General features: G+C 38.1%; 3 protein-coding genes and 1 long non-coding RNA gene across 5 annotated transcripts; 1 reads left to right on the top strand and 3 right to left on the bottom strand.

Moving 5' to 3' along the window:
* Positions 1–873: 873 nt before the first annotated feature.
* LOC113472921 lies at positions 874–1,757 on the top strand. 2 transcript variants are annotated; one of them, XR_003395050.1, is made up of 2 exons: positions 874–1,287; positions 1,387–1,757. It is a non-coding gene; the product is annotated as an uncharacterized LOC113472921 (long non-coding RNA). The 2 variants fall into 2 exon arrangements; XR_003395049.1 differs by having other exon boundaries at positions 874–1,279.
* A 621-nt stretch (positions 1,758–2,378) lies between these two features.
* Positions 2,379–4,252, bottom strand: LOC103522598. The gene is made up of 2 exons (XM_026832649.1): positions 3,577–4,252; positions 2,379–2,455 (listed from the first exon to the last, which is right to left on the bottom strand). The coding sequence occupies exons 1-2, from the start codon at positions 4,208–4,210 to the stop codon at positions 2,379–2,381; spliced, it is 711 nt and encodes a 236-aa protein (XP_026688450.1). The 5' UTR covers positions 4,211–4,252.
* A 57-nt stretch (positions 4,253–4,309) lies between these two features.
* Positions 4,310–4,620, bottom strand: LOC103522510 (ubiquitin). Its single transcript, XM_008487618.3, has one exon. The coding sequence runs from the start codon at positions 4,578–4,580 to the stop codon at positions 4,314–4,316; it is 267 nt and encodes an 88-aa protein (XP_008485840.2). The 5' UTR covers positions 4,581–4,620; the 3' UTR covers positions 4,310–4,313.
* Positions 4,621–6,830: 2,210 nt separating this feature from the next.
* On the bottom strand, positions 6,831–22,278 carry LOC113472873 (short-chain dehydrogenase/reductase family 16C member 6-like). Its single transcript, XM_026832655.1, has 3 exons — positions 22,053–22,278; positions 14,041–14,044; positions 6,831–6,922 (listed from the first exon to the last, which is right to left on the bottom strand). Exons 1-3 carry the CDS (start codon positions 22,215–22,217, stop codon positions 6,831–6,833), a joined length of 261 nt encoding a protein of 86 aa, XP_026688456.1. The 5' UTR covers positions 22,218–22,278.
* Positions 22,279–23,100: the final 822 nt, after the last annotated feature.

Below are 23,100 nucleotides of genomic sequence, written 5' to 3' on the forward strand. Positions count from 1 at the left end.
AATTTCATATTTTTGTTTCTCCAAAAACACCAACAATAAATTTTAAAGTGGCAGGATTCACCTAAAGGACCTCTTCCATACAATACAACTCAACACCCAAAGAATTCTAACTTTTAATTTAATTCTTACTTTGTAAACAAATAGTCACATAAGCATAATGGGACATCTAAATAAAGCACTTCTTTTTCTTCACCTTTTCCCGTGTACAGACGAGGTCGGCGTTTTTCGTCAGCCTCTCAATCAGCCCTAACCAGGGTGATCGCTTTGGGCTGACATTTGGTTTTAGCTACAAATTTTACGAGTGGATGCCCTTCCCTCTCAACCTTTGCTATTTCTTTAGCAAGGGAAATTCAGGCTGGTATACTCCCTGTTTCATTGTGTAAAAACAAAATTAATAGTAACTTTTCTTTAATACTCTACCTATTATGAATCACACAACTTTTCATAGAATAGAATAGAATATACCTTGTTTATCCTTCCACAATAGGACTGAAAAGTCCCTTTACCCCAGCAGTCTAAACAAGGTCTCGTATATTTGATGGGTTAAAGAATAATACATACAACTAACAATCCAACACACTACTACTTAACCTAAATTCTAAATTTAGATAACGAGAACGTAATTTCATTAGAACGAAACATATTGAACGTTGCCAGTCAATATTATTTCTTCAAAAATAACTTACTACAGAGCCATCACAGATCCCAAGGGTCCTTGGCTTTATCCTGTCTTTGGCTGTTTCTTACCACTTCTTACATTTCCTTAAAATTACATATTAGATATAATTATATTATCAGTTTTCTTAAAACCCTAAATCTAGCTTTGACACTAATTTCCTCGGTAGTGTAGTGGTCAATGCACTCGCCTCTACTCCCTGTTTAACGTCCCCCAGCCAGATACATTTCCTTAAAATTACATAATATAATTATATTATCAGTTTTCTTAAAACCCTAAATCTAGCTTTGACACTAATTTCCTCGGTAGTGTAGTGGTCAATGCACTCGCCTAGTAAATAGAATGATGCAAGTTCATCTCCTGCCAATGGTGAATTTTTTCGAGTGATACATTATTGAAAAGTCAATGGAAAAACAATATTAATTCAACTGAACAAATATCTTTGTATTCACCATCACAAGTAATACTCTTTTGAGCTATCTCCCTTAGCGCCTACATTCCTTTCTACTCGTAAATATTACCACTACATTTATAGTGTTCGCTAAAACACACCTAATGATAATATAAGACTGGGCAATGTTATTAAAATACCAAAATAGGTTGGTTGGTTGGTTTCGAATGCTAGAAATTGACTATTAGGTAACTTTTATATACCAAAATAAACTTGAGAAATCAAAATAAATTCAAATATTATTAAAATACCAAAATAGGTTGGTTGGTTTCGAATGCTAGAAATTGACTATTAGGTAACTTTTATATACCAAAATAAACTTGAGAAATCAAAATAAATTCAAATATATGAAATATAAAACTGCTGTATTCCTTTTTATGGTCTAGTCCAGTGTTTCCCAACCTTTTCTCTACGATCGCCCCCTTTCAGAATTTGTACAGATTATCGGAACTGTGATTTGTACAGATTATCGGAAAAGAAATTTTCATCGAATTATTTTCCGACCTACTTTACACAAACCTGGCCTAAGTAAAGCCCTACCTAGCTCGACAGTCTGAATAAAGCCCTAACACAATTGTAACATAGAGAACGGATTCTCTGTTAAAAAGAAAACGGATAAAATCAGAAGTACAACAACAAATTCAACAAATGAAATTGAAAAATCGATAAAACAAAGGAGAAAAATACAACCTTGAGAAAATGACTCTCAAGGGATTCTGCTATCTGGCTTGATGTCCATTTTTTTTTTCTTTTCTGAAGAGGAAAATTTGCTTAATCCAACACTAGCGTAGGAATGTTCCTGTGAGCCAGAGAAAAGGGGTTTCACCCACTAAAACTTCTCCACACTCGTTATTTTTCTTGTCCCGGAATCTGCTGATGACAAGTACTTAGAGAATGACGATGTCCTTGGTAGTGTCAATATTAACACTACCTTCTACATTACAAGTGAAGGGATTCTCTCAACAAATGAAATTGAAAAATCGACAAAACAAAGGAGAAAAATACAACCTTGAGAAAATGACTCTCAAGGGAGTCTGCTATCTGGCTTGATGTCCATTTTTTTTTCTTTTCTGAAGAGGAAAATTTGCTTAATCCAACACCAGCGTAGGAATGTTCCTGTGAGCCAGAGAAAAGGGTTTTCACCCACTAAAACTTCTCCACACTCGTTGTTTTTCTTGTCCCGGAATTTGCTGATGACAAGTACTTAGAGAATGACGATGTCCTTGGTAGTGTCAATATTAACACTACCTTCTACATTACAAGTGAAGGGATTCTCCTCGATGGCAATACCTCTGAAGAGTCACTGGAAGATGATCCTTTTGCTTCAGCTGAAAATTAAAGAGAGACGTTAATTTTATGTGAGTTTAATAATAATAACTGTAAAACTGCTTTTTTAAAGACAGGGGCTTTAGCCTCCATTCAGTCACACTGTCCTCACTAACTCAGATTAACCACACCCAACCTAATTAGGGCTGTAAAAAACCAGTATCATGTGATTATACAGATAGTAATCTATCCAGATACTAATCAAGTACAATATTGCTTAACTTCAGTGGAACAGTGGTTGCTAAGTAGGTACCTAGCAACTGTGAGACTCGAAACTAATCTTTATATATAAAAGAGAAATATGGACAGGTCATGTATTCATGTATTTATATATTTATGTATGTCTGTCCGAATTGTTTAGAGAAAACTATTGGTACCTAGCAACTGTGAGACTCGAAACTAATCTATATATATAAAAGAGAAATATGGACAGGTCATGTATTCATGTATTTATATATTTATGTATGTCTGTCCGAATTGTTTAGAGAAAACTATGATAGATATCAAAAAGTGTAAACAAAGACCCCCAGTAAAATTGTCGTATCTGCCCAAAAAAATTATCAGACCTTTAAAATTCCCAACCGTTTCCAAGATATTGATGTTTTTTAGTCCCCCCATAAGAAATACCCTGGGAACACACTTTGAGGCCAGCAAAACTTTTCCTACGTTTAATATTTTCTCTCGTTTCTGTTTTGAGTTTTTATTTCTTCGAGACAAGACTCAGGGACGATATTAGTTTTCAGGGGCGAAGCCAAGAGAGCACAAAGCACGACCTCATGCACAAACCGCGAAGCCCCAGGAGCGTGCAGCTCGACCGTTTCTTACTGACGGAGAATTTTTTCTTACTAAAATATTCTAAACTGTGGCGAAGCACGGGCACAACAGCTAGTCAAATATAACTAGCACATTCTTCCTACATTTTTCATTAGATTTCAAATTAAAATAAATCCTTGGAATTTACCATTTTTTCTCCGTAGATGAGGTGGAATATACAGTTGGGTTTTTATTTTAATGTCTTTCCTCTTTCTGGTAGAGTCACTAAAATTATTATTATCATTATTGGACTCATTTTTGTATGACCCATTAGATATGGAGGTCACTGAGGCATAATCACTTATTTTACCTTTTGTTGGACTTTTTTTCACTTGACATATTTGTTCACTTGATGATTCTATGATTGAAGATGAGCTTTCATCTGTGCTGAGATCATTTTCTTTCGATTCTGAATCAATCATAATACTAGAGTCACAACTACTTTTAGTGTTTGAACTTTTTGTCTGTGACCACATCATTTCAATGGCTTCATTTCGACACAGTGCACTGTCAGTCATTTTTTCTATCAAAGGATTCAGTTCTTGTTTCATTCTATTGAAATGATTGTAATCAGTCACTTGAGTTTTAAGTAGATAAGGTTGTATTGAATCTGGATAGAAAGGTTTTCCTCGGCCACATGCCTTATTTGGTGTACACTGACCAAAGTCTTTTACACCACGTGGAATAAAAGAACCATTTCCATTTGAGTCAAAACAAAAATTGTCACTACTTCCATAACTAGAATCTGAATCACTGTAATAAGAGCTCTCAAAATTTTTTTTTCTGTTGTATTTCTTTTCATTTGATCCATTTTTTCTTATCTGTTTGAGTCTGTTTTCAGTACAAGGAGGTGGAGTATCTGATATAATACTTTTATTTCCAACATATGCTATCTCATTGAGCTCTTCTTCCGTTAAACCTAGCTCTAACAGTTCAGAGGCCATTATGGCTGCCAGGGCTCTGAAATTCAAACAAACATGTACAAGGAATTAATTTTTTTGTAAAACTCAAGTCTAAACATACCTAAGTAGGCTTCCTCTGCCTAGTTTAAGTTTTTCCAGTGAGAGTTTTGACGAAGATTTGCATTCCTCCTCTCAGACGCAGGACCAAGTGAAGGGTAGATTCTTTCTGGATGTTGTAATCAGACAAGGTACGTCCGTCTTCCAACTGCTTTCCAGCGAAAATGAGACGTTGCTGGTCAGGAGGGATACCTTCCTTATCTTGGATCTTAGCCTTCACATTTTCAATAGTGTCAGAGGGTTCAACCTCCAAGGTGATGGTTTTGCCAGTCAATGTTTTCACAAAGATCTGCATGATTCTGAAACAGACCAAAGAAAAAAAGAAATAAGCTAACAAGAAAAAGAATTGATTATAGTCTGAAAGATACCCAAGGAGGCAAACTGTACATCCCATAAGATAAGTAGGCAAGTACAGGGTGTTTAAAAAAATAGTTGCCACTCCATTCCTACCTGTTTGTTTTGTTCATTAGATAACAAAGTAACTAACTTCATCATCACACATTTTTCGATTGCATAAATTGCCACAAAACAAATAAAAGTGATCTAATGTACACTTCTTTTTCTTTTGAGTGGGGGGAGTAGAGAGTTTACATAACAAATCTGTACACAAAAAAAACCCACTCTAAAGCTTAGGTGTGTAGAGGAAAACAGCCCAAAATGTTGGGTTAACCTTAATACAAACCTATGAGTCTCATTCTCATGTGACAAATTGGAATTAAAAACAGGTAACCTAGTCAGTATTGGGATAAAGCATCATCATATTATTTCAAAGACTCCAATTTTTCAAAGACATACACATAGTTTCAAACATTATAACAATGAAAATAAACTTATGTCATTGGGTCACTGCCAATGATTCCTTGTCAGCTGTGTGAACTTCAACTAGAGGTCATTATCTCAAAATATGAACTTCTTTGTTGTACCTCCAGTCTTTCCCTTTTTTTTCTACAACACTGATACTGTGTATTATGTAGGTATTTATTTCAATACCAATAATTATTTCTCTTCAACACATTGTCTGACTGGGGGACGTTTAACAGGGAGTAGACCAGCTTAGTCTGACAGGTAGCCTTTAAACAAGGAGTATACCAGCCTGGATTCCCCTTGCTAAAGATATAGCAAAGGTTGAGTGCTAAGGGCATCCACTAGTAAAATTTGTAGCCAAAACCAAATGTCCGCCCAGCAATTACCATAGTTAGGACTGATTGAGAGGCTGACAAAAAACGCCAACCCCATCTGTACTGTCTGTACATAGGAAAAGGCAAAAAAGAAGATTTTTCACCATAATTATTTGAGTTGTATACTCTATATTGAGTGTATTAACACATTACAGACCATTTACTTTGTTGTTCATAATTCTAATGCACTTTGCAAATAGGTATGATATTTCAAAGCCAGTACAATAGGTAGTACCTTTATTAACTCCTAACAGTGGCCCCAATGCTCAAGTATGAACATCACACTATTGAAGGGCCACTTGACCTTGTGTTTGATTATTCAATTTATACCCTCTGTGTGGTGTATAATACTTTGAAGTACATCAAAATATTATACACCACACAAAGGGTACACCCTCTCAAGTGAATTATTAGGTATTTATTCATATTTGTTCAAAAGCCATGACACTGAAAAAGAAACCTCTTTTTTGCATTTAACCTAGACCTATAATAACACTGGTCACTGCTCATTGTGTGTACAAGTACCAAACATTTCAATAAAGTACCCACTCAAGTTTGTTATTTATTACTTTTCTTCTTCCTTTTCAGTCCGTCCTTTTTTTTTTCATTAAATTATGCCCAAGACCGAGAAAGATGGAGACGGTGGTGTTGATACCTGTCAATAGACACATTTACCTACAACTATACATATTTATAGGGTACTACATTGAATTTACAACATGTACATCAAATCTCAAATTCTTTGTGGTAAAGCAGAGCTTTTCCACAACTTTTGTGGATATCTCACAACAATACTAAGTGCCTCCTTTGCAATCAATTTCCATATTTCAATCTTTTACACTGGTAATGCCGCCACTGTGGTCGCTACTCGATTAAAGTAGCTACTCACTTATCCTCACGAGGCTGAGTGCACCTCAAACTCCAAGCACAGAGCCGAAAAAAACCTCGGCCCCGCCGGGAATCGAACCCGGGCCTCCTGTGTGGAAGTCTAGTGTGATACCCACTCGGCCACGGAGGTTGCTAGGTACGTATTTATACTACATTAAATTTACAACATGTATATATACATATATATCTCTCCTTGTTTCCTTCTAAGGCAGTGGTTCTCAAAAAAATTTTGCATGGCGCCCCCTTTGGGCATATTCTCATTTTTTCACGCCCCCCCTACCTTACCCAACTGCTCGGTATATTATTTTTACCTATGGGTTTCATGGAATAACAAAACGAGAATTTGAAACTTTGAGATTTTTTTTTTATATTCAAGTAAGTAGGTTACCTATTTATAGGTTTTATGAAATACGCAAGATCCTGATTCTAAACTAGAATGCTAGGAGTAGCGAACCTGTTGACATTGTACAAGTTTATTCTCATGGCACTCTCCAATAGGGGGTGAAAAATGCAGAACTAATTAGAACCTCTAGGTACCTATACAATGTTTCGCTATTTGCTTTAAAATACAGTCATATAAAAGGCACTTTATTGTTTTTTTTTTTTTTGTCTTTTTACCGCCATTTTTATTTGGGATTCGGAGTAATGAAACAACAACTGCTAATACATTTACATTAATTGTGGTCTGTGTCGTAGTATGCTAATCCGCGTCGTAGTGGTCTGTGTCGTAGTATTAATTGTGGTCTGTGTCGTAGTATCCTAATACCTATAGGTTCTACTCTTAATTGTGGTCTGTGTCGTAGTCGTAGTATGCTAATCCGCGCTACTCTGCCTCGGTGGTGTAGTGGTCAAGGCGCTCGCCTGGTAAACAGGAGGGCGTGGGTTCAATCCCAGCCGAGGTATGGAATCCTCAATATAATTTGAGAATTTGACCACAATAATAGTAGTAGCCTACTGCTGGAGTAAAGGGACTTTTCAGTCCTATTTAGTGGTCAAGGCGCTCGCCTGGTAAACAGGAGGGCGTGGGTTCAATCCCAGCCGAGGTATGGAATTTTATCCTCAATCCTAATTTGAGAATTTGACCACAATAATAGTAGTAGCCTACTGCTGGAGTAAAGGGACTTTTCAGTCCTATGCGAGCCACAATAATAGTAGTAGCCTACTGCTGGAGTAAAGGGACTTTTCAGTTCTATGCGAGCAGTATAAATAAGGTATTATTACCCTCCATGCTGACTGGGCTATCCAGTTTGCCGGTAGGGTAGCACGCCTGCCTCATAAGCGCTAGGTCACGGGTTCGATTTCCGTCCGAGGCGAACTTTATCCTAAACAAGTTGAGTTCGTTCTAGGAAAGGCTGTCTTTAGCTCTTTCGTGTCTCTCCCTTTTGAAAATCTTACAACAAGTCAGTACCAATAACTTACCAAATTTAATATTCTTTGGAAGGTTTAACCAAGAAAATTCACAAGTGAGTAAAACAACTTCCCGAGGATGACCTCTTCAAAGACCAGTTGAGACACCCAGACCTATAGTTCTAGGGTAACCACTATTTTAAGGACCACCTCTCCATGTCTTGATTCAAACAACCAGAAGTAACCAGGTGAAAAGTTGATCTAAACGGATACTAGAGTTGCGAAAAAATTGAACATAGGCACCTACGAGTATCTATCTATCTATATCCTAGGTACCAGAGGGACAAATATCAAAACTAGTTTCAGATAACGTCTTGAATGGCCAGAAGTGGAAAACGAGTCTATCAGGGTGACTTTAGAACGCCTATCTAACGCGATTAGAGTGACCAAACTTATAGACATTAGAGGGTAACCAAACGAGACCTTTTAACAATGTTGAGGATAAAGTTCCAAAGGTACCTGGCCTCGGGTGGGATTGAACCCACGCCCTGCTGATTTATAGGCGAGCATCTTGACTACTAACATCACCTAGGAAAGTGTTTGTTAGATTTCAAAATTTAGGAGGGATTAGACTGGCTGTTTGCCTGACCTACACAAATATCAGAAAAATCAGGACAAAACATAAAAAAACCTATCTTCAAAACGGCACAACTCTGAGGGTACAACAGTCAACTAAGCTGGTTTGGTCTCATAGTAAAGGAGCAAAAATCTCGCCCCCACTAAATACAGCCCTGCATTAGCGGGTGAAAAAACCGCTCCTCAAAAACCCTGACGTTATCCTACGCTGAGCGTGGTGGGTGCTTGGATGGGTGACGGTCTGAAACCGGGTAATGGGTAATCGATTGAACGCCTAAACCACGACTTATACCTATCTACATATTTTTTTTTTATTATTTTAATTTACCACCTGAAAAACAATCGCTTACCTTTTCAGTATATATTCATGAAAAACGACTCACTTTCCAAAAATTTCCTAATAATTTTCACGTCTTCAAAATAAATAAATAAAAATAAATGCTGGGTAATTTAAAAATGCATAAACTCCAAATATAAAATAATTCGAAAGCAAAAGACACAGAAAAGAGATTAACTAAAATATTACAGCTAGGTCTATGGAATAAAATACAGGTATCAATAGAAAATCATGTTCACGCGCGGAGGATTGTCAAAAATCGCGATTACCAATCGAGCACGAAAGAGATTTGAGAGTTGTAAATGAATACCGGATTGTACGCGTATGGAAATTCAATTTCGAGATTAAAGTTGGAATCAGGTTCTCGTAAGTACCAAGGAGGAGAGGAAAAGCTTTCCTCTTCAAGACCGGAAGTTAAGGAAACAGGATGACCAGGCTAGAATTGGTCGATCGGATCGATCTTCAGAGGTTTGACAGAGGGAACTGTAACAAAGGAGGTCTTTTGATAGAAGGAACTGTAACAATTTCGGGACAGTTAAATCGAAGAGAGAAGGAGAGGAGAAAGCTAGCCGTTCCCAAAACGAACCTCAACTGTTTGCCCTGGGGCGGGAACTCACGACCTAAATCCTTGCCTTTTTTTCTCGAAGTATTGAAATTCTACATTGTCAACAGACTGTCGCATTTGTACATTACGATTCCTATCTCATACATATGCGTAAGAATCAAGGGCGAAAGACAGGCATAAATTTGATTATCATAAATTAAAAAAAAAAATAAATAAATAAAACTTCATCTCTGACCTCGATATAAAAATGCATTTTTTCCCTACGATTTCGTGAAGAGAAAACTTGAATTGCTACTTTTACCAAAGTAGGAGATGATTACGGGATTTTCGGGTGCCTGAAAGTTACCTACGACATAATAAGACAGAAGGAAATGGCTTAATAAACATTACATAATCTTAATAGGTAGGTAGACGCTACAAACCAAGCTAACTAGGCTGGCGCTATGCTCTTTACTCCACTCTTTTAGCCCGTATTCTTAGTATTCTTTTTATCCTCATTTTTTTTATCGCCATTTTATGCCCCCATTTTATTCCCCATAAATGAGGAATTTTATCCTCATTTATTTGAGAATTCGACCACATAATAATGGAGCTCTAAGGGTTAGGTGGTAGAGAATGCCTAAGGCGTTAACCTCGCCTAGTGGTTGCCTTCCACTCAAAAGAGGCTTAATAAACATTACAAAATCTTAATAGGTAGGCAGATGCTACCAACCAAGCTAACTAGGCTGGCGCTATGCTCTTTACTCCACTCTTTTTAGCCCGTGAACTTCTACCTTTAGTATTCGAGAGCTTTAATGTTGCTTTTACGAAGAGAGGGCAATAAGTTCCACAGGTACGGAAGATGCCAGCATCAGGTAATAAGCCACTTGCATGAGTTTTACATACATTACTTGGCTCTTTATTCCTCAAGTCTATTATTATTATTATTATTCTACCTTTAGTATTCGAGAGCTTTAATGTTGCTTTTACGAAGAGAGGGCCATAAGTTCCACAGGTACGGAAGATGCCAGCATCAGGTAATAAGCCACTTGCATGAGTTTTACATACATTACTTGGCTCTTTATTCCTAGAGAAAATCAAGTATGCACGTAAATGTTTTGTGAAGGAGATCAAGAACCAGAAATAATCCTAGACGCGTTTTACCAACTTGTTCATTTACTAGCTTGAGTGAAGTTAAGACCTTATTGTTAAGTTAGGACTTTATTGTTAAAACTCCTTCAATCGCGGTTTCATTTCCAACCCGGGATAAACTTTACCTATCCTATAAACAGGTAAGGCTCGTTCTTCAAATCGAAGAGAGAAGAAAGACAAGATAGGAGAAAGCCAGCCGTTCCGAGAACGAACATCATGCGTTCAGGATAAAATCCACCCCGGGCGGGAATCGAATCCGCGGCCTAGCGCTTACAAGGCAGACGCGCTACTAGGCTGGCCTAATTTACTTTTAACATTCTCATTCAGATTTCTCGACTTACTCGCTGACTACCCGCTCCGTAAAATACCATGGTAAAATGCTATTAACTACTTGCTGATTATTGTGTATTGCATAATCAAAATAATTACCAGGCGTTCATACAATTTTAACCTTGGAACTCACGGTTTCGAATAACGGTGATCATAAAAAAAGAGTGTTTCACCGCTGCCTTTATTTAGTAGCAATGAAACAGCTGCTACATTAGACTCATGTGGTCTGTGTCATAGTAACTCCCTCATCAGATGGGCTTTAAGAGACACAATAGGTACTTCCCATTTAGGTGCTGGGACAACACCAGAGAGTAGCCCGTTGAAATATCTGCAAACGAAATATGAGTGCAATTTTTTGTCGATGGTGGGCATCGAACCCGGGACCTTCTGTATGGCAAATAAGTGCATTATCGCAGGGCTATATACTTGCCCTCAGGGTTATCTGTGTACACTGTACATGTTTGTGCAATTTTGCATAGGTACCCATCAGCTACGCCTTATGCGATATCATCAATAGTGTTAGTATACATATACTAGCTGAATTCCGTCGCTTCGCTCCGGAATCCCGCTAGTTCATCCCGAGGCATGGCCAAACTTGTGGAAAAGGCATGGGACCTTACTGTTAAGTTAGGACTTTATTGTTAAGTTAGGACTTGAGTGAAGTTAGGACCTTACTTTTAAGTTAGGACTTTATTGTTAAGTTAGGATTTGAGTGAAGTTAGGACTTTATTGTTAAGTTAGGACTTGAGTGAAGTTAGGACTTTATTGTTAAGTTAGGACTTGAGTGAAGTTAGGACCTTACTGTTAAGTTAGGACTTTATTGTTAAATTAGGACTTGAGTGAAGTTAGGACTTTATTGTTAAGTTAGGACTTGAGTGAAGTCAGGACTTTATTGTTAAGTTAGGACTTGAGTGAAGTTAGGACCTTATTGTTAAGTTGGGACGTGAGTGAAGTTAGGACTTTATTGTTAAAACTCCTTCAATCGCGGTTTCATTTCCAACCCGGGATAAACTTTACCTATCCTATAAACAGGTAAGGCTCGTTCTTCAAACTGCTGGGTTTATACTTCTCTTCGATGTTAGGACCTCCGTTGTTCAAAAATGCCTTTTTTTTTACCTAGAACTGTAACTACTGAGGCCTTATCGTCTCGAAATCGAAGAGAGAAGAAAGACAAGATAGGAGAAAGCCAGCCGTTCCGAGAACGAACATCATGCGTTCAGGATAAAATCCACCCCGGGCATAAATATGGAGAATCGTGAAACGCGTTTCATCTGTAACTACACCATGAATGAATGAAACTCGATGCACCAGTGTGTACCTACTGCTCTTTGTTACCCCTAAGGTGTATCCACATATAGTCGACTGAACTGTCCAAACAGCCTAGATAACTTAAGTTTCAGCTCGTCAATCGACGCAACGGCCGGTCGACTACGTTTGGACTTTGGACACACTTTTATGTATGGATTTCGTGAAACACGTTTCACTAGTGTGCATCGCGCCTAAGTCTGTATTAAGTTCATACAGATTTACATACGTGCCTCTGAACCTACTTATAGTCACCAACACTACATCACTACTTCAGGTAGTGTAGACTATACTTACAAACTATAAGCTTCTTCGTATGCCCTTGGACCTGATAAGATTGCCTTCAAACCAAATACAGAAGTAACTTCAGTATTTAATACATATATAAATAATGTTCAAAATACTATTTTATGTCCAAAATATTATTTTGATTTACAAGATTATGACCTTAGTAAAACAAGTTGCCCCTAGAATATAAGAAGACCTTCGAAAAAGTTGAAATCGAGAACTGAAAGAAGTAAACTTTAGGATGAACTTGTTTGTCTTCAAACGCTTAGAATAAGAATGTCATTCATATTTTATTAATGACCTGAAAGAATTTCGCACTCTGCACTTGGCAAATCGCAAAGGTTATGACGTAAAATTACAGAAGGAACACCTTTGAAAATATTGTATAACCACTGTATTGGTTTCTGTAACGTCAAACTAGTGAAAAGCGAAGTTATAAAGTTACTTTTAGAAGAGTAGTCCAAGATGCAGACTAGAATAGCTTCTTTATTGAAATAGGTACCTACGGAAATTGATCAGATTGCAAAGCAGGCACCTAGTAGGTAATGCTGCGATATCCACAAAAGTTGTGAAAAGGCTTTGATTTACCTACCACAAATAATTAATTATTTGATTTTTCAAAAGGTTTGATAGAGGGAACTGTAACTGCTAAGGCCTCATCACCCCGAAAGCGGAGAAAGTAGAGAAAACAGCTCCCAGAACGAACCTTATCTGTTTCTGCATATTTAGGATAAAATTCGCCCCAAGCGGGAATCGAACCTGCGACCTAGTGCTTAGATTTTTGTTCTTTAAAATTCTTAAACACTTCATTATGTTCGTAGAACAAAGCAAACAAGAAGTGTAAAAAAAGTGGCTGGCGAAGGCCGTTCACTTCATATTTTATTAATGACCTGAAAGAATTTCGCACTCTGCGCTTGGCAAATCGCAAAGGTTATGACGTAATATTACAGAAGGAACACCTTTGAAAATATTGTATAACCATTGTATTGGTTCAAACAAAAGTTGTGAAAAGGCTTTGATTTACCACAAAGAATTAATTATTTGAATTTTCAAAAGATTTGATAGAACTGTAACTGCTAAGGCCTCATCACCCCGAAAGCGGAGAAAGTAGAGAAAACAGTTCAAAGAACGAACCTTATCTGTTTCTGCATATTCAGGATAAAATTCGCCCCAAGCGGGAATCGAACCTGCGACCTAGTGCTTAGATTTTTCTTCTTTAAAATTCTTAAACACTTCATTATGTTCGTAGAACAAAGCAAACAAGAAGTGTAAAAAAAGTGGCTGGCGAAGGCCGTTCACTATTACATTCGCAACGTTTGGCTTATCCGGCTTGATGGTTAAGCAATAAAGAAAACTAGTTCCATTTGTTTATCAAATTAAAAAATACATAGTTTTCCTACTGTTTGGTAATATAGGAAAAGGATTTTCATACAAACATAACTTTTGGTCTGAGAAGTTTTCCTACTGTTTGGTAATATAGGAAAAGGATTTTCATACAAACATAACTTTTGGCCTGAGAAGTTTTCCTACTGTTTGGGTAAGATGGAAGAGCCATCATTGATCAAAGAGATTCAACCATATTATTTTGACCATAAAAGCGATAGGGCTGATTGAGAGGCTGACGAAAAACGTCGACCCCGTTTGTAAGGCGAAGAAAAAGAAGAAGAGGGTAAGATGGAAGAGCCATCATTGATCAAAGAGATTCAACCATATTATTTTGACCATCAAAGTGGTTCATCTTGACCAGCAGCGGCTAAGAAGGAATGAACATGATCGTACTTGATTTTTTTTTTTTTTTTTCATAAAAGGCCTGAAAAAATGGAGAAACCACTTTATGTGATCATAGATAAATTAGTAATACTAATTTAGTATGCAATTCCCCACGTGCCATATCTTAAGATGTGTAACTTGAAATGATTTTAAATCAATTATGCATGTGTTACATTCAGTCACAGTTTTCTATTCAATTATTCCAACAAGATCATGAACTATTCATATTTTAACATTTATTCAGTGATTACTGATTAATGACGGAATTATAATTATAATAGGAAAATCAGTTTGAAATGTTTGAATACTTGAGAATCAACATTGGTGACGAAATGATTCTCAAACATTGAGAATCATAATTTGTGACGAAAGCGGAAAAATCTAATATTTTAAGATTTTTAAGGGCAATAGAAGGTGAAACAGCAGTGATAATAAGCAGGGTAGACTAATTTCTGACAAGAATTAATCAATCTTAAAAATCCAGCAGCTAAAAACTGCGGGATTGCGGGATTGGAAAAAGGTGCGGGATCCCGCGGGATTGCGGGATCCCGCATTGCAATCCCTAATTGTGTATTGCATAATCAAAATAATTACCAGGCGTTCATACAATTTTAACCTTGGAACTCACAGTTTCGAATAACGGTGATCATAAAAAAAGAGTGTTTCACCGCTGCCTTTATTTAGTAGCAATGAAACAGCTGCTACATTAGACTCATGTGGTCTGTGTCATAGTAACTCCCTCATCAGATGGGCTTTAAGAGACACAATACTTCCCATTTAGGTGCTGGATCAACAAAAGTAGCCCGTTGAAATATCTGCAAACGAAATATGAGTGCAATTTTTTGTTGATGGTGGGCATCGAACCCGGGACCTTCTTTATGGCAAATAAGTGCATTATCGCAGGGCTATATACTTGCCCTCAGGGTTATCTGTGTACACTGTACATGTTTGTCCAATTTTGCATAGGTGCCCATCAGCTATGCCCTCTATGCGATATCATCAATAGTGTTAGTACGTATCTAACAAAAGATCATCTTCCTTCTGATTACTGATACCACAGGACAAAGCTTCCTTACTGCTTAAACTCGTGGGGAAGAGAACTTTACAACCGATAACCAGTTAACCCCTAGATCGGCATCTTGATTAACCCTCTCGGTGTTGTTAATCAGAAGAGACGGATGATATTTTGTCTTTTAATTCGATCTTAAAATCTCAGACACACCTATATCACAGACCAATGGCTGAAACTTTTGATTTATGCGGTCCTCAAAACGTGTTTACCAGTCTAGTTAGCTTGTAGGGTAGAGCGGTCTGCCTTGTAAGCGCTAGGTAGCGGGTTCGATTCCCGCAAGGGGGTGGATTTTGTCCTAAACAGATAAGGTTCTCTTTAAGGCTGGGTTTCTCCTATCCTGTCTTCCTATCCTGTCTTCCTTCTCTCTTGGTTTTCGGGACAATAAGACCTTAGCAGTTACAGTTATCTCTATCAAACTTGAAAAAAAGGAAATAAGATCATCTTCCTTCTGATTACTGATACCACAGGACAAAGCTTCCTTACTGCTTAAACTCGTGGGGAAGAGAACTTTACAACCGATAACCAGTTAACCCCTAGATCGGCATCTTGATTAACCCTTTCGGTGTTGTTAATCAGAAGAGACGGATGATATTATTTTGTCTTTTAACTCGATCTTAAATCTCAGACACACCAATCACAGACCAATGGCTGAAACTTTGGGTTTATGCGGTCCTCAAAACGTGTTTACCAGTCTAGTTAGCTTGTGGGGTAGAGCTGTCTGCCTTGTAAGCGCAAGGTAGCGGGTTCGATTCCCGCAAGGGGGTGGATTTTGTCCTAAACAGATTAGGTTCTCTTTAAGGCTGGGTTTCTCCTATCCTGTCTTCCTTCTCTCTTGGCTTTCGGGACAATAAGACCTTAGCAGTTACAGTTATCTCTATCAAAAAAAAGGGAGGGTGTCCAAAGTGTCCATTTCTTCATTTCAATTTACTCCTCTTTTAAACATAATTTTTGTTTAAAATCATACACTTATTATTGTTTTGATGCTTCAGTATTCAGTTAGGTACCTACTATAATGTATGTATGGTAGGTACCAATACTCGTAAATTGCAGTTTTTATTATTCCACTCAATGAGTCATTAGTATCTACAAATTAGTGTGATTATAAAAATAACAAAATATCAAAACAATAACAAATTACAGGAAAGCGACTTGTAGGTAGGTACCTAGTTTTATTATCACATGATTTCAAGTATATTTTTCACATGAAAAAAATGAAACCAATTATTCATATTTTCATTTATAATAGGTATGTACATACTACATACAACCTAATGACTAATGAGAAAGTAATCAGTAAAGAAACCGATATTTATCAATATTATCTAAAGAAACAATTTGAATACCTAGCTGAAGACTATCAATCAGTGCAGACATTGCTGCCAAGTTGCTATGGACACTACTAGCACTTTAGGTCACCAATGGGTATACCTCATGTCTCATGTCCTACACATAACAGAGTAGATTGCCTTGGTGGCATACCTGTCTAGCTATCTATACAGAGTACCTTTGTCCGGTTATTCGCTAACCTAGGAAGACCATCAGCCAGAATAAAACCAATAGATCAGTTGCGCTTACTTGGGTGATGTTTCGAAGTCATAGAGCAGGAAAAATGAGGACCAACGGCATTTTTCTTTGTCTCCTGCTGAAGACTATCAATCAGTGCAGAAATTGCTGGCAAGTTGCTATGGACACTACTAGCACTTTAGGTCACCAATGGGTATACCTCATGCCCTAGACATAACAGAGTAGATTGCCTTGGTGGCATACCTGTCTAGGTATCTATACAGAGTACCTTTGTCCGGTTATTCGCTAACCTAGGAAGACCAGCCAGAATAAAACCAATTGGGTGACCCCTGGCAAAGATCAAATAGTTGGTGTTAGGTGTAGGGACAACTGCCCCAAACCTGAAACCTAGGTCTCTCAGACAGTCTGACGGACCTAGGTGTCCAGCTTTGTCCTTCAGACAGTCTGAGCGTAAGTGGCGGGTGTTAGAATAATTCCCCTGGCAAAGATCAAATAGTTGGTGTTAGGTGTAGGGGCAACTGCCCCAAACCTGAAATCTAGGTCTCTCAGACAGTCTGACGGACCTAGGTGTCCAGCTTTGTCCTTCAGACAGTCTGAGCGTAAGTGGCGGGTGTTAGAATTATTAAGTTTCTTGTCATCTTGTTGGATTTGGATGTCTGAGTAACTTTGGTCTCAGTAACTTTATTAGAATAATTTGTTGAGTAAAATTTGTGCTGCTCTAGTACCCAGTATTTTTTTTTTCTTTTTTTTTTCATACCTGTTTTCTTCCTCCATTGCATTGTGTTTTTACTATTACCGATAGCGCCCCCAAATTAAACTTTATGCTATCACAACCATTTATTTCATATCTAGTATCACTGTTTTAGTTTATTTTTTTAAATAAAATATTTTATTTACTTTAGAATATTTTTTTCGTTTCAAAATTGTTATTTTTTTTTCAAACAACATTGCAGATTCGATTTTTTTGTTCGTTTGTAACTTTCATTCATGGTAGGTTTATCAATTTGTGTTGGATCTTTTTTCGTATTATTTGCTAAAATTCGCACGTTAAGTTTACCTACCAGTGATTTTGCAGTTTTTTTCAATAACTAAATAACAAATAGTAAGTACCTACTACAGATCTAGATAACAAATTCACAAGATGATAGAAAAGTATGGGAAGTTGGTTGCGGTCCAAATTTTGATTGTATTAAATTATTCAATTAACGGAATCTCATTACTCTCATTAGCATTAAGGTAGATAAATAAGATATTTTATGTACCTATTACATATTTATTTTTGCTGGTCAAGGGTTGTTGGCTTTAATGTTTTTCTTATTGGCGGTTTTTGGCAGCGGTCCAAATTTTGATTGTATTAAATTATTCAATTAACGGAATCTCATTACTCTCATTAGCATTAAGGTAGATACATAAGATATTTTATGTACCTATTACATATTTATTTTTGCTGGTCAAGGGTTGTTGGCTTTAATGTTTTTCTTATTGGCGGTTTTTGGCAAGATTCTCCTAAAGGAGCTCTTCCACCCAACCACTGGTTTTATGGCTGGGACCACAATTAGAGTTTAAACTCGGTCTATGTTAAACTTTTGGATTAGTCTTCTGATTGGCTTTTTTTTTTTTTGTAGCCAATCAGATTTTTTTAAACCAAGAATTAAAATTGAACCGAGTTTATTTAAACTCTGATCCGACCATTAACGACACTGTTTGTCTTTGCATTTTCTCCAGATGGATTTCATGTTCCTGATAGACTGCGTGGTGGGCATAATATTTACCATCATTTATATTGTGCAAGAATTCTTCAACAACCTCTTCAAGCGACCCTACAAGAGTCTTCGTAACAAACGAGTTCTGGTAAGATTTTTTTAAACGTCAGCAGCTAAGCAGGGACTGGCAAAAGCCACACATATTTTATGATTGGATCTTGGATCCTCTTCCTGCCTCAACCCAGGCTTGAAAAGCAGGCACATACCACGGTGGGCACGGTTGGTCCAGTGGTAACGCGCTTGCTTGCCATGCAGAAGGTCCCGGGTTCGAATCCCACCATCGACAAAAATTTGTACTCTCTTCCTGCCTCAACCCAGGCTTGAAAAGCAGACACATAGGGTAAGTGTACCATTTATTCGCCCACCTAAAAAACGTACCATTTATTGGCCCACCTGTACCATACGCCACATAAGTCTGAACTGGACGATTTTTTTCTTCTCGCCCATCTGATGAGAGGCATACTACGGGATGGGCATGCTACGACACAGACCACAAGCGTCCAATGTAGCAGTTGTTTCATCGCTACGAAATAAAAACGGCGGTGAAACACTCATCTTAAAAAAAACCCTTTCAAAAAATCTACCTACTCACCCATCTGGAGCTCCCCAAACATCTGTTACCCACCTTTAGTATTCGAGAGCTTTAATGTTGCTTTTACGAAGAGAGGGCAATAAGTTCCACAGGTACGGAAGATGCCAGCATCAGGACACCATGAATGAATGAATGAAACTCGATTTCATGCACCAGTGTGTACCTACTGCTCTTTGTTACCCCTAAGGTGTATCCACATATAGTCCACTGAACTGTCCAAACAGCCTAGATAACTTAGTTTCAGCTCGTCAATCGACGAGACGGCCGGTCGACTATGTTTGGACTTTGGACACACTTTTATGTATGGATTTCGTGAAACACGTTTCACTAGTGTGCATCGCGCCTAAGTCTGTATGAAGTTCATTGTCTGGCTGAGGGACGTCAAACGGGGAGTAGATCAGCTTAGTCTGGCTGGGGGACTTTAAACAGGGAAGATTAGCTTGGTCTAAAATCCCATACCTCGCTTCGCCTGGTATTGAACCCTCGCCCTCCTGTTTACCAGGCTCCATGTAAAAAGGATTTATCGTCACTGTATAACTGCTAAGATGTCAGCTCCCATGGCGTAGTGGTCACTGCACTCGCCTTGCACGCGGGAGACCCGGGTTCTAATCCCGGCGGGGTCGAGAAATTTGTATCATGCAAATGATTGATTCCGTGACTGGCTGTTGCGGGGCCCACTCAGCCTCGTGAGGAAAATCGCACAGCGCAAGCCATCCCGGAGAGAAATTTCCCGAAAACTCAAAGAGCTGATTGCCAGTCTAGTTAGCTTGGTTGGTCATACACAAAGCCCATCCTGAGGCTGAGGAGTATTAAGGGCAAACAGCCCTAAAGGATGGGTTAAGTTTCTACAATCTACAAATCTAGCTAGGTTGGTAGCGCATCTGCATTGTAATCGCTAGGTCGCGAGCTTGATTAACGCCCGGGGCGGATTTTATCCTGAACGGATAAGGTTCGTTCTCAGAACAACATGAGTCCAGTTGATGGCATGATTTTCATCATTCCTTTGTAATCATGATTACGTCATGGCTTTCGCAAAGTGGGCAATGTGCAAGGTTGTTTCTGGAACGCAGTCCTGGTCAAGTACACCCTATTGTACGAGTCTTACATAGGAATCCAACTGAGCCTTCCAATAGAACCGAAATCAACCGCTCTGAGACCAACAAATACTGAATCATCCAACAGAACCTATATCTTTCACAGCATCTAATGCTGCCTTATTCCCGCCACTCACTCTCAGACCATCTGAAGGTCTGTTAGGAGGTCTGAGCGACCCAGGTCTGTCAGAAAAAGCTTCAGACCTGGATCTGTCAGAACGTCTCAGAGAGGGGTCTGAAGCTTTTCCCATAGGAATAAATCAGACAGGAAAAAACGAGCGCGCAAAAACCAGATATATGCCTATGACCTATAGTAGTATTACCTATAAATACTAGTATAGTGATAGATACCGATTACCTATAGTAGTGTTACCTATAAATACTAGTATATAGTCATAGATACCGATACCGATTACCTATAGTAGTATTAATATATGTAGATAGTAGTATAGTGTAGAAACTAGATTTGTCTCAAGGCTCACTGGACTGGATGCGTAACAGTGTTGAGTAGGAATAAATCAGACAGGAAAAAACGAGCGCGCAAAAACCAGATAGATGCCTATGACCTATAGTAGTATTACCTATAAATACTAGTATAGTGATAGATACCGATTACCTATAGTATTATTACCTATAAATACTAGTATAGTCATAGATACCGATTACCTATATGTAGTAGTATTAATATATGTAGATAGTAGTATAGTGTAGAAACTAGATTTGTCTCAAGGCTCACTGGACTGGATGCGTAACAGTGTTGAAACTACGTCAAGATCAAAGTTCTGACCTGGTCAGTGGTCAATATGGCGCGACAAGTATACCTACCTAACGCAGAATCTAATGAACATGTCAGAAATTATAATTTTTTTTCCTTGTGTTGTTGAAAAATCACCATTGATCAAAGAGATTCTAACAGCATCCAACCAACAAAGAGATTCTATTCTGTCTGGCTGGGGGACGTTAAACAGGGAGTAGACCAGCTTAGTCTGGCTGGGGGACTTTAAACAGGGAGTATACCAGCCTGAATTTCCCTAAAGAAATAACAAAGGTTGAGTACGAAGGGCATCCACTCGTAAATTTGTAGCCAAAACCAAATGTCAGCCCAAAGCAATCACCCTAGATAGGGCGATAGGGCTGATTGAGAGGCTGACGAAAAACGTCGACCCCGTCTGTAAGGCGAAGAAAAAGAAGAAGAGGGTAAGATGGAAGAGCCATCATTGATCAAAGAGATTCAACCATATTATTTTGACCATAAAAGTGGTTCATCTTGACCAGCAGCGGCTAAGAAGGAATGAACATGATCGTAGTTGATATTTTTTTTTTCATAAAAGGCCTGAAAAAATGGAGAAACCACTTTATGTGATCATAGATAAATTAGTAAAATAAAGTTCCATACCTCGGCTGGGATCGAATCCACGCCCTCCTGATTACCAGGCGAGCGTCTTGACCACTACGCCACCGAGGCAGGTTTTAGCGGTGGGTAGTAGCGCGATGCCGCCTGGAAATCCAAACCCATAAAATGGATACAGACCTCACTCATGTTATGGGAAATGTTTTAATATGTACCTACATGGGTTTTTGTGGGTAAACACCATGGAATGAATAATATTCCATGTATGCTTTAGCAGCCAGGGTGTTGAAGTTGAAAAATGGCGAAAGTACCACACAGAGAAATAATAAAATACGGCTTACCTATGTTGAGTTTTCACTCGATTTTCGTCGACTTACCTTGTCCTCAAAGCGAATGGAATGAATAATATTCCATTGGCATATGCTTTAGCAGCCAGGGTGTTGAAGTTGAAAAATGGCAAAAGTACCACACAGAGAAATAATAAAATACGGCTTACCTATGTTGAGTTTTCACTCGATTTTCGTCGACTTACCTTGTCCTCAAAATAATAAAATACGGCTTACCTATGTTGAGTTTTCACTCGATTTTCGTCGACTTACCTTGTCCTCAAAGCGACTGTTAATCTCTTCAGCAGTCTGTTTGACTCCCTCCTCGTTAATATCGGTTAGGATCAACTCGCAGCCTTCTTGAGCTAACTGTTCAGCCAACTCCTTGCCCAAACCTCGGCCTGCTCCGGTGATCTGGCGGAAAAACACGAACATAATAATAGCAACGCTTATTTATACTGCTCGCATAGGACTGAAAAGTCCCTTTACTCCAGCAGTAGCATACTCCAATATTGTGGTAAAATTCTTTATAAATGAAAATATGAATAATTGGTTTCATTTTTTTCATGTGAAAAATATACTTGAAATCATGTGATAATAAAACTAGGTACCTGTAAAATTCTCAATGTTTTGGGTCCCGTTCACAAAATACTTGCAATTGGTCCAGTTTTCGTTGTTCAAGACAATTTCTCGAATTATATTAAGGTTAAAGTTCCATACCTCTGCTGGGATTGAACCCACGCCCTCCTGTTTACCAGGTGAGCGTCTTGACCACTACACCACCAAGGCAGGATAATAGGATTAAGTTATCCACATCACCTATTGGAACGTCCGACTAAGGTCTCACGCTCTCAGGCCAAAGTCACGTTGATCTTTTTCATATATTACCAAACAGTAGGAAAACTTCTCAGGCCAAAAGTTATGTTTGTATGAAAATCCTTTTCATATATTACCAAACAGTAGGAAAACTTCTCAGGCCAAAAGTTATGTTTGTATGAAAATCCTTTTCCTATATTACCAAACAGTAGGAAAACTTCTCAGGCCAAAAGTTATGTTTGTATGAAAATCCTTTTCATATATTACCAAACAGTACGAAAACTTCTCAGGCCAAAAGTTATGTTTGTATGAAAATCCTTTTCCTATATTACCAAACAGTAGGAAAACTATGTATTTTTTAATTTGATATTGTATGAAAATCCTTTTCATATATTACCAAACAGTACGAAAACTTCTCAGGCCAAAAGTTATGTTTGTATGAAAATCCTTTTCCTATATTACCAAACAGTAGGAAAACTTCTCAGGCCAAAAGTTATGTTTG

The sequence above is a fragment of the Diaphorina citri genome, unplaced genomic scaffold (assembly GCF_000475195.1).
Source record: "Diaphorina citri unplaced genomic scaffold, Diaci psyllid genome assembly version 1.1 scaffold80, whole genome shotgun sequence".
Taxonomy (NCBI): Eukaryota; Metazoa; Arthropoda; class Insecta; order Hemiptera; family Psyllidae; genus Diaphorina; species Diaphorina citri.

What these genes read in the sequence shown, in the direction of transcription:
- LOC103522598 (XM_026832649.1), bottom strand. Translation starts at nt 4,210, where the DNA reads ATGGCCTCTGAACTGTTAGAGCTAGGTTTAACGGAAGAAGAGCTCAAT. An exon ending in GAAAAAAAGTCCAACAAAAG is followed by an intron (nt 2,456 to 3,576) that starts GTAAAATAAGTG and finishes TTTAATTTTCAG; the next exon opens with CTGAAGCAAAAGGATCATCT.
- LOC103522510 (XM_008487618.3), bottom strand. Translation starts at nt 4,580, where the DNA reads ATGCAGATCTTTGTGAAAACATTGACTGGCAAAACCATCACCTTGGAG.
- LOC113472873 (XM_026832655.1), bottom strand. Translation starts at nt 22,217, where the DNA reads ATGTTCGTGTTTTTCCGCCAGATCACCGGAGCAGGCCGAGGTTTGGGC.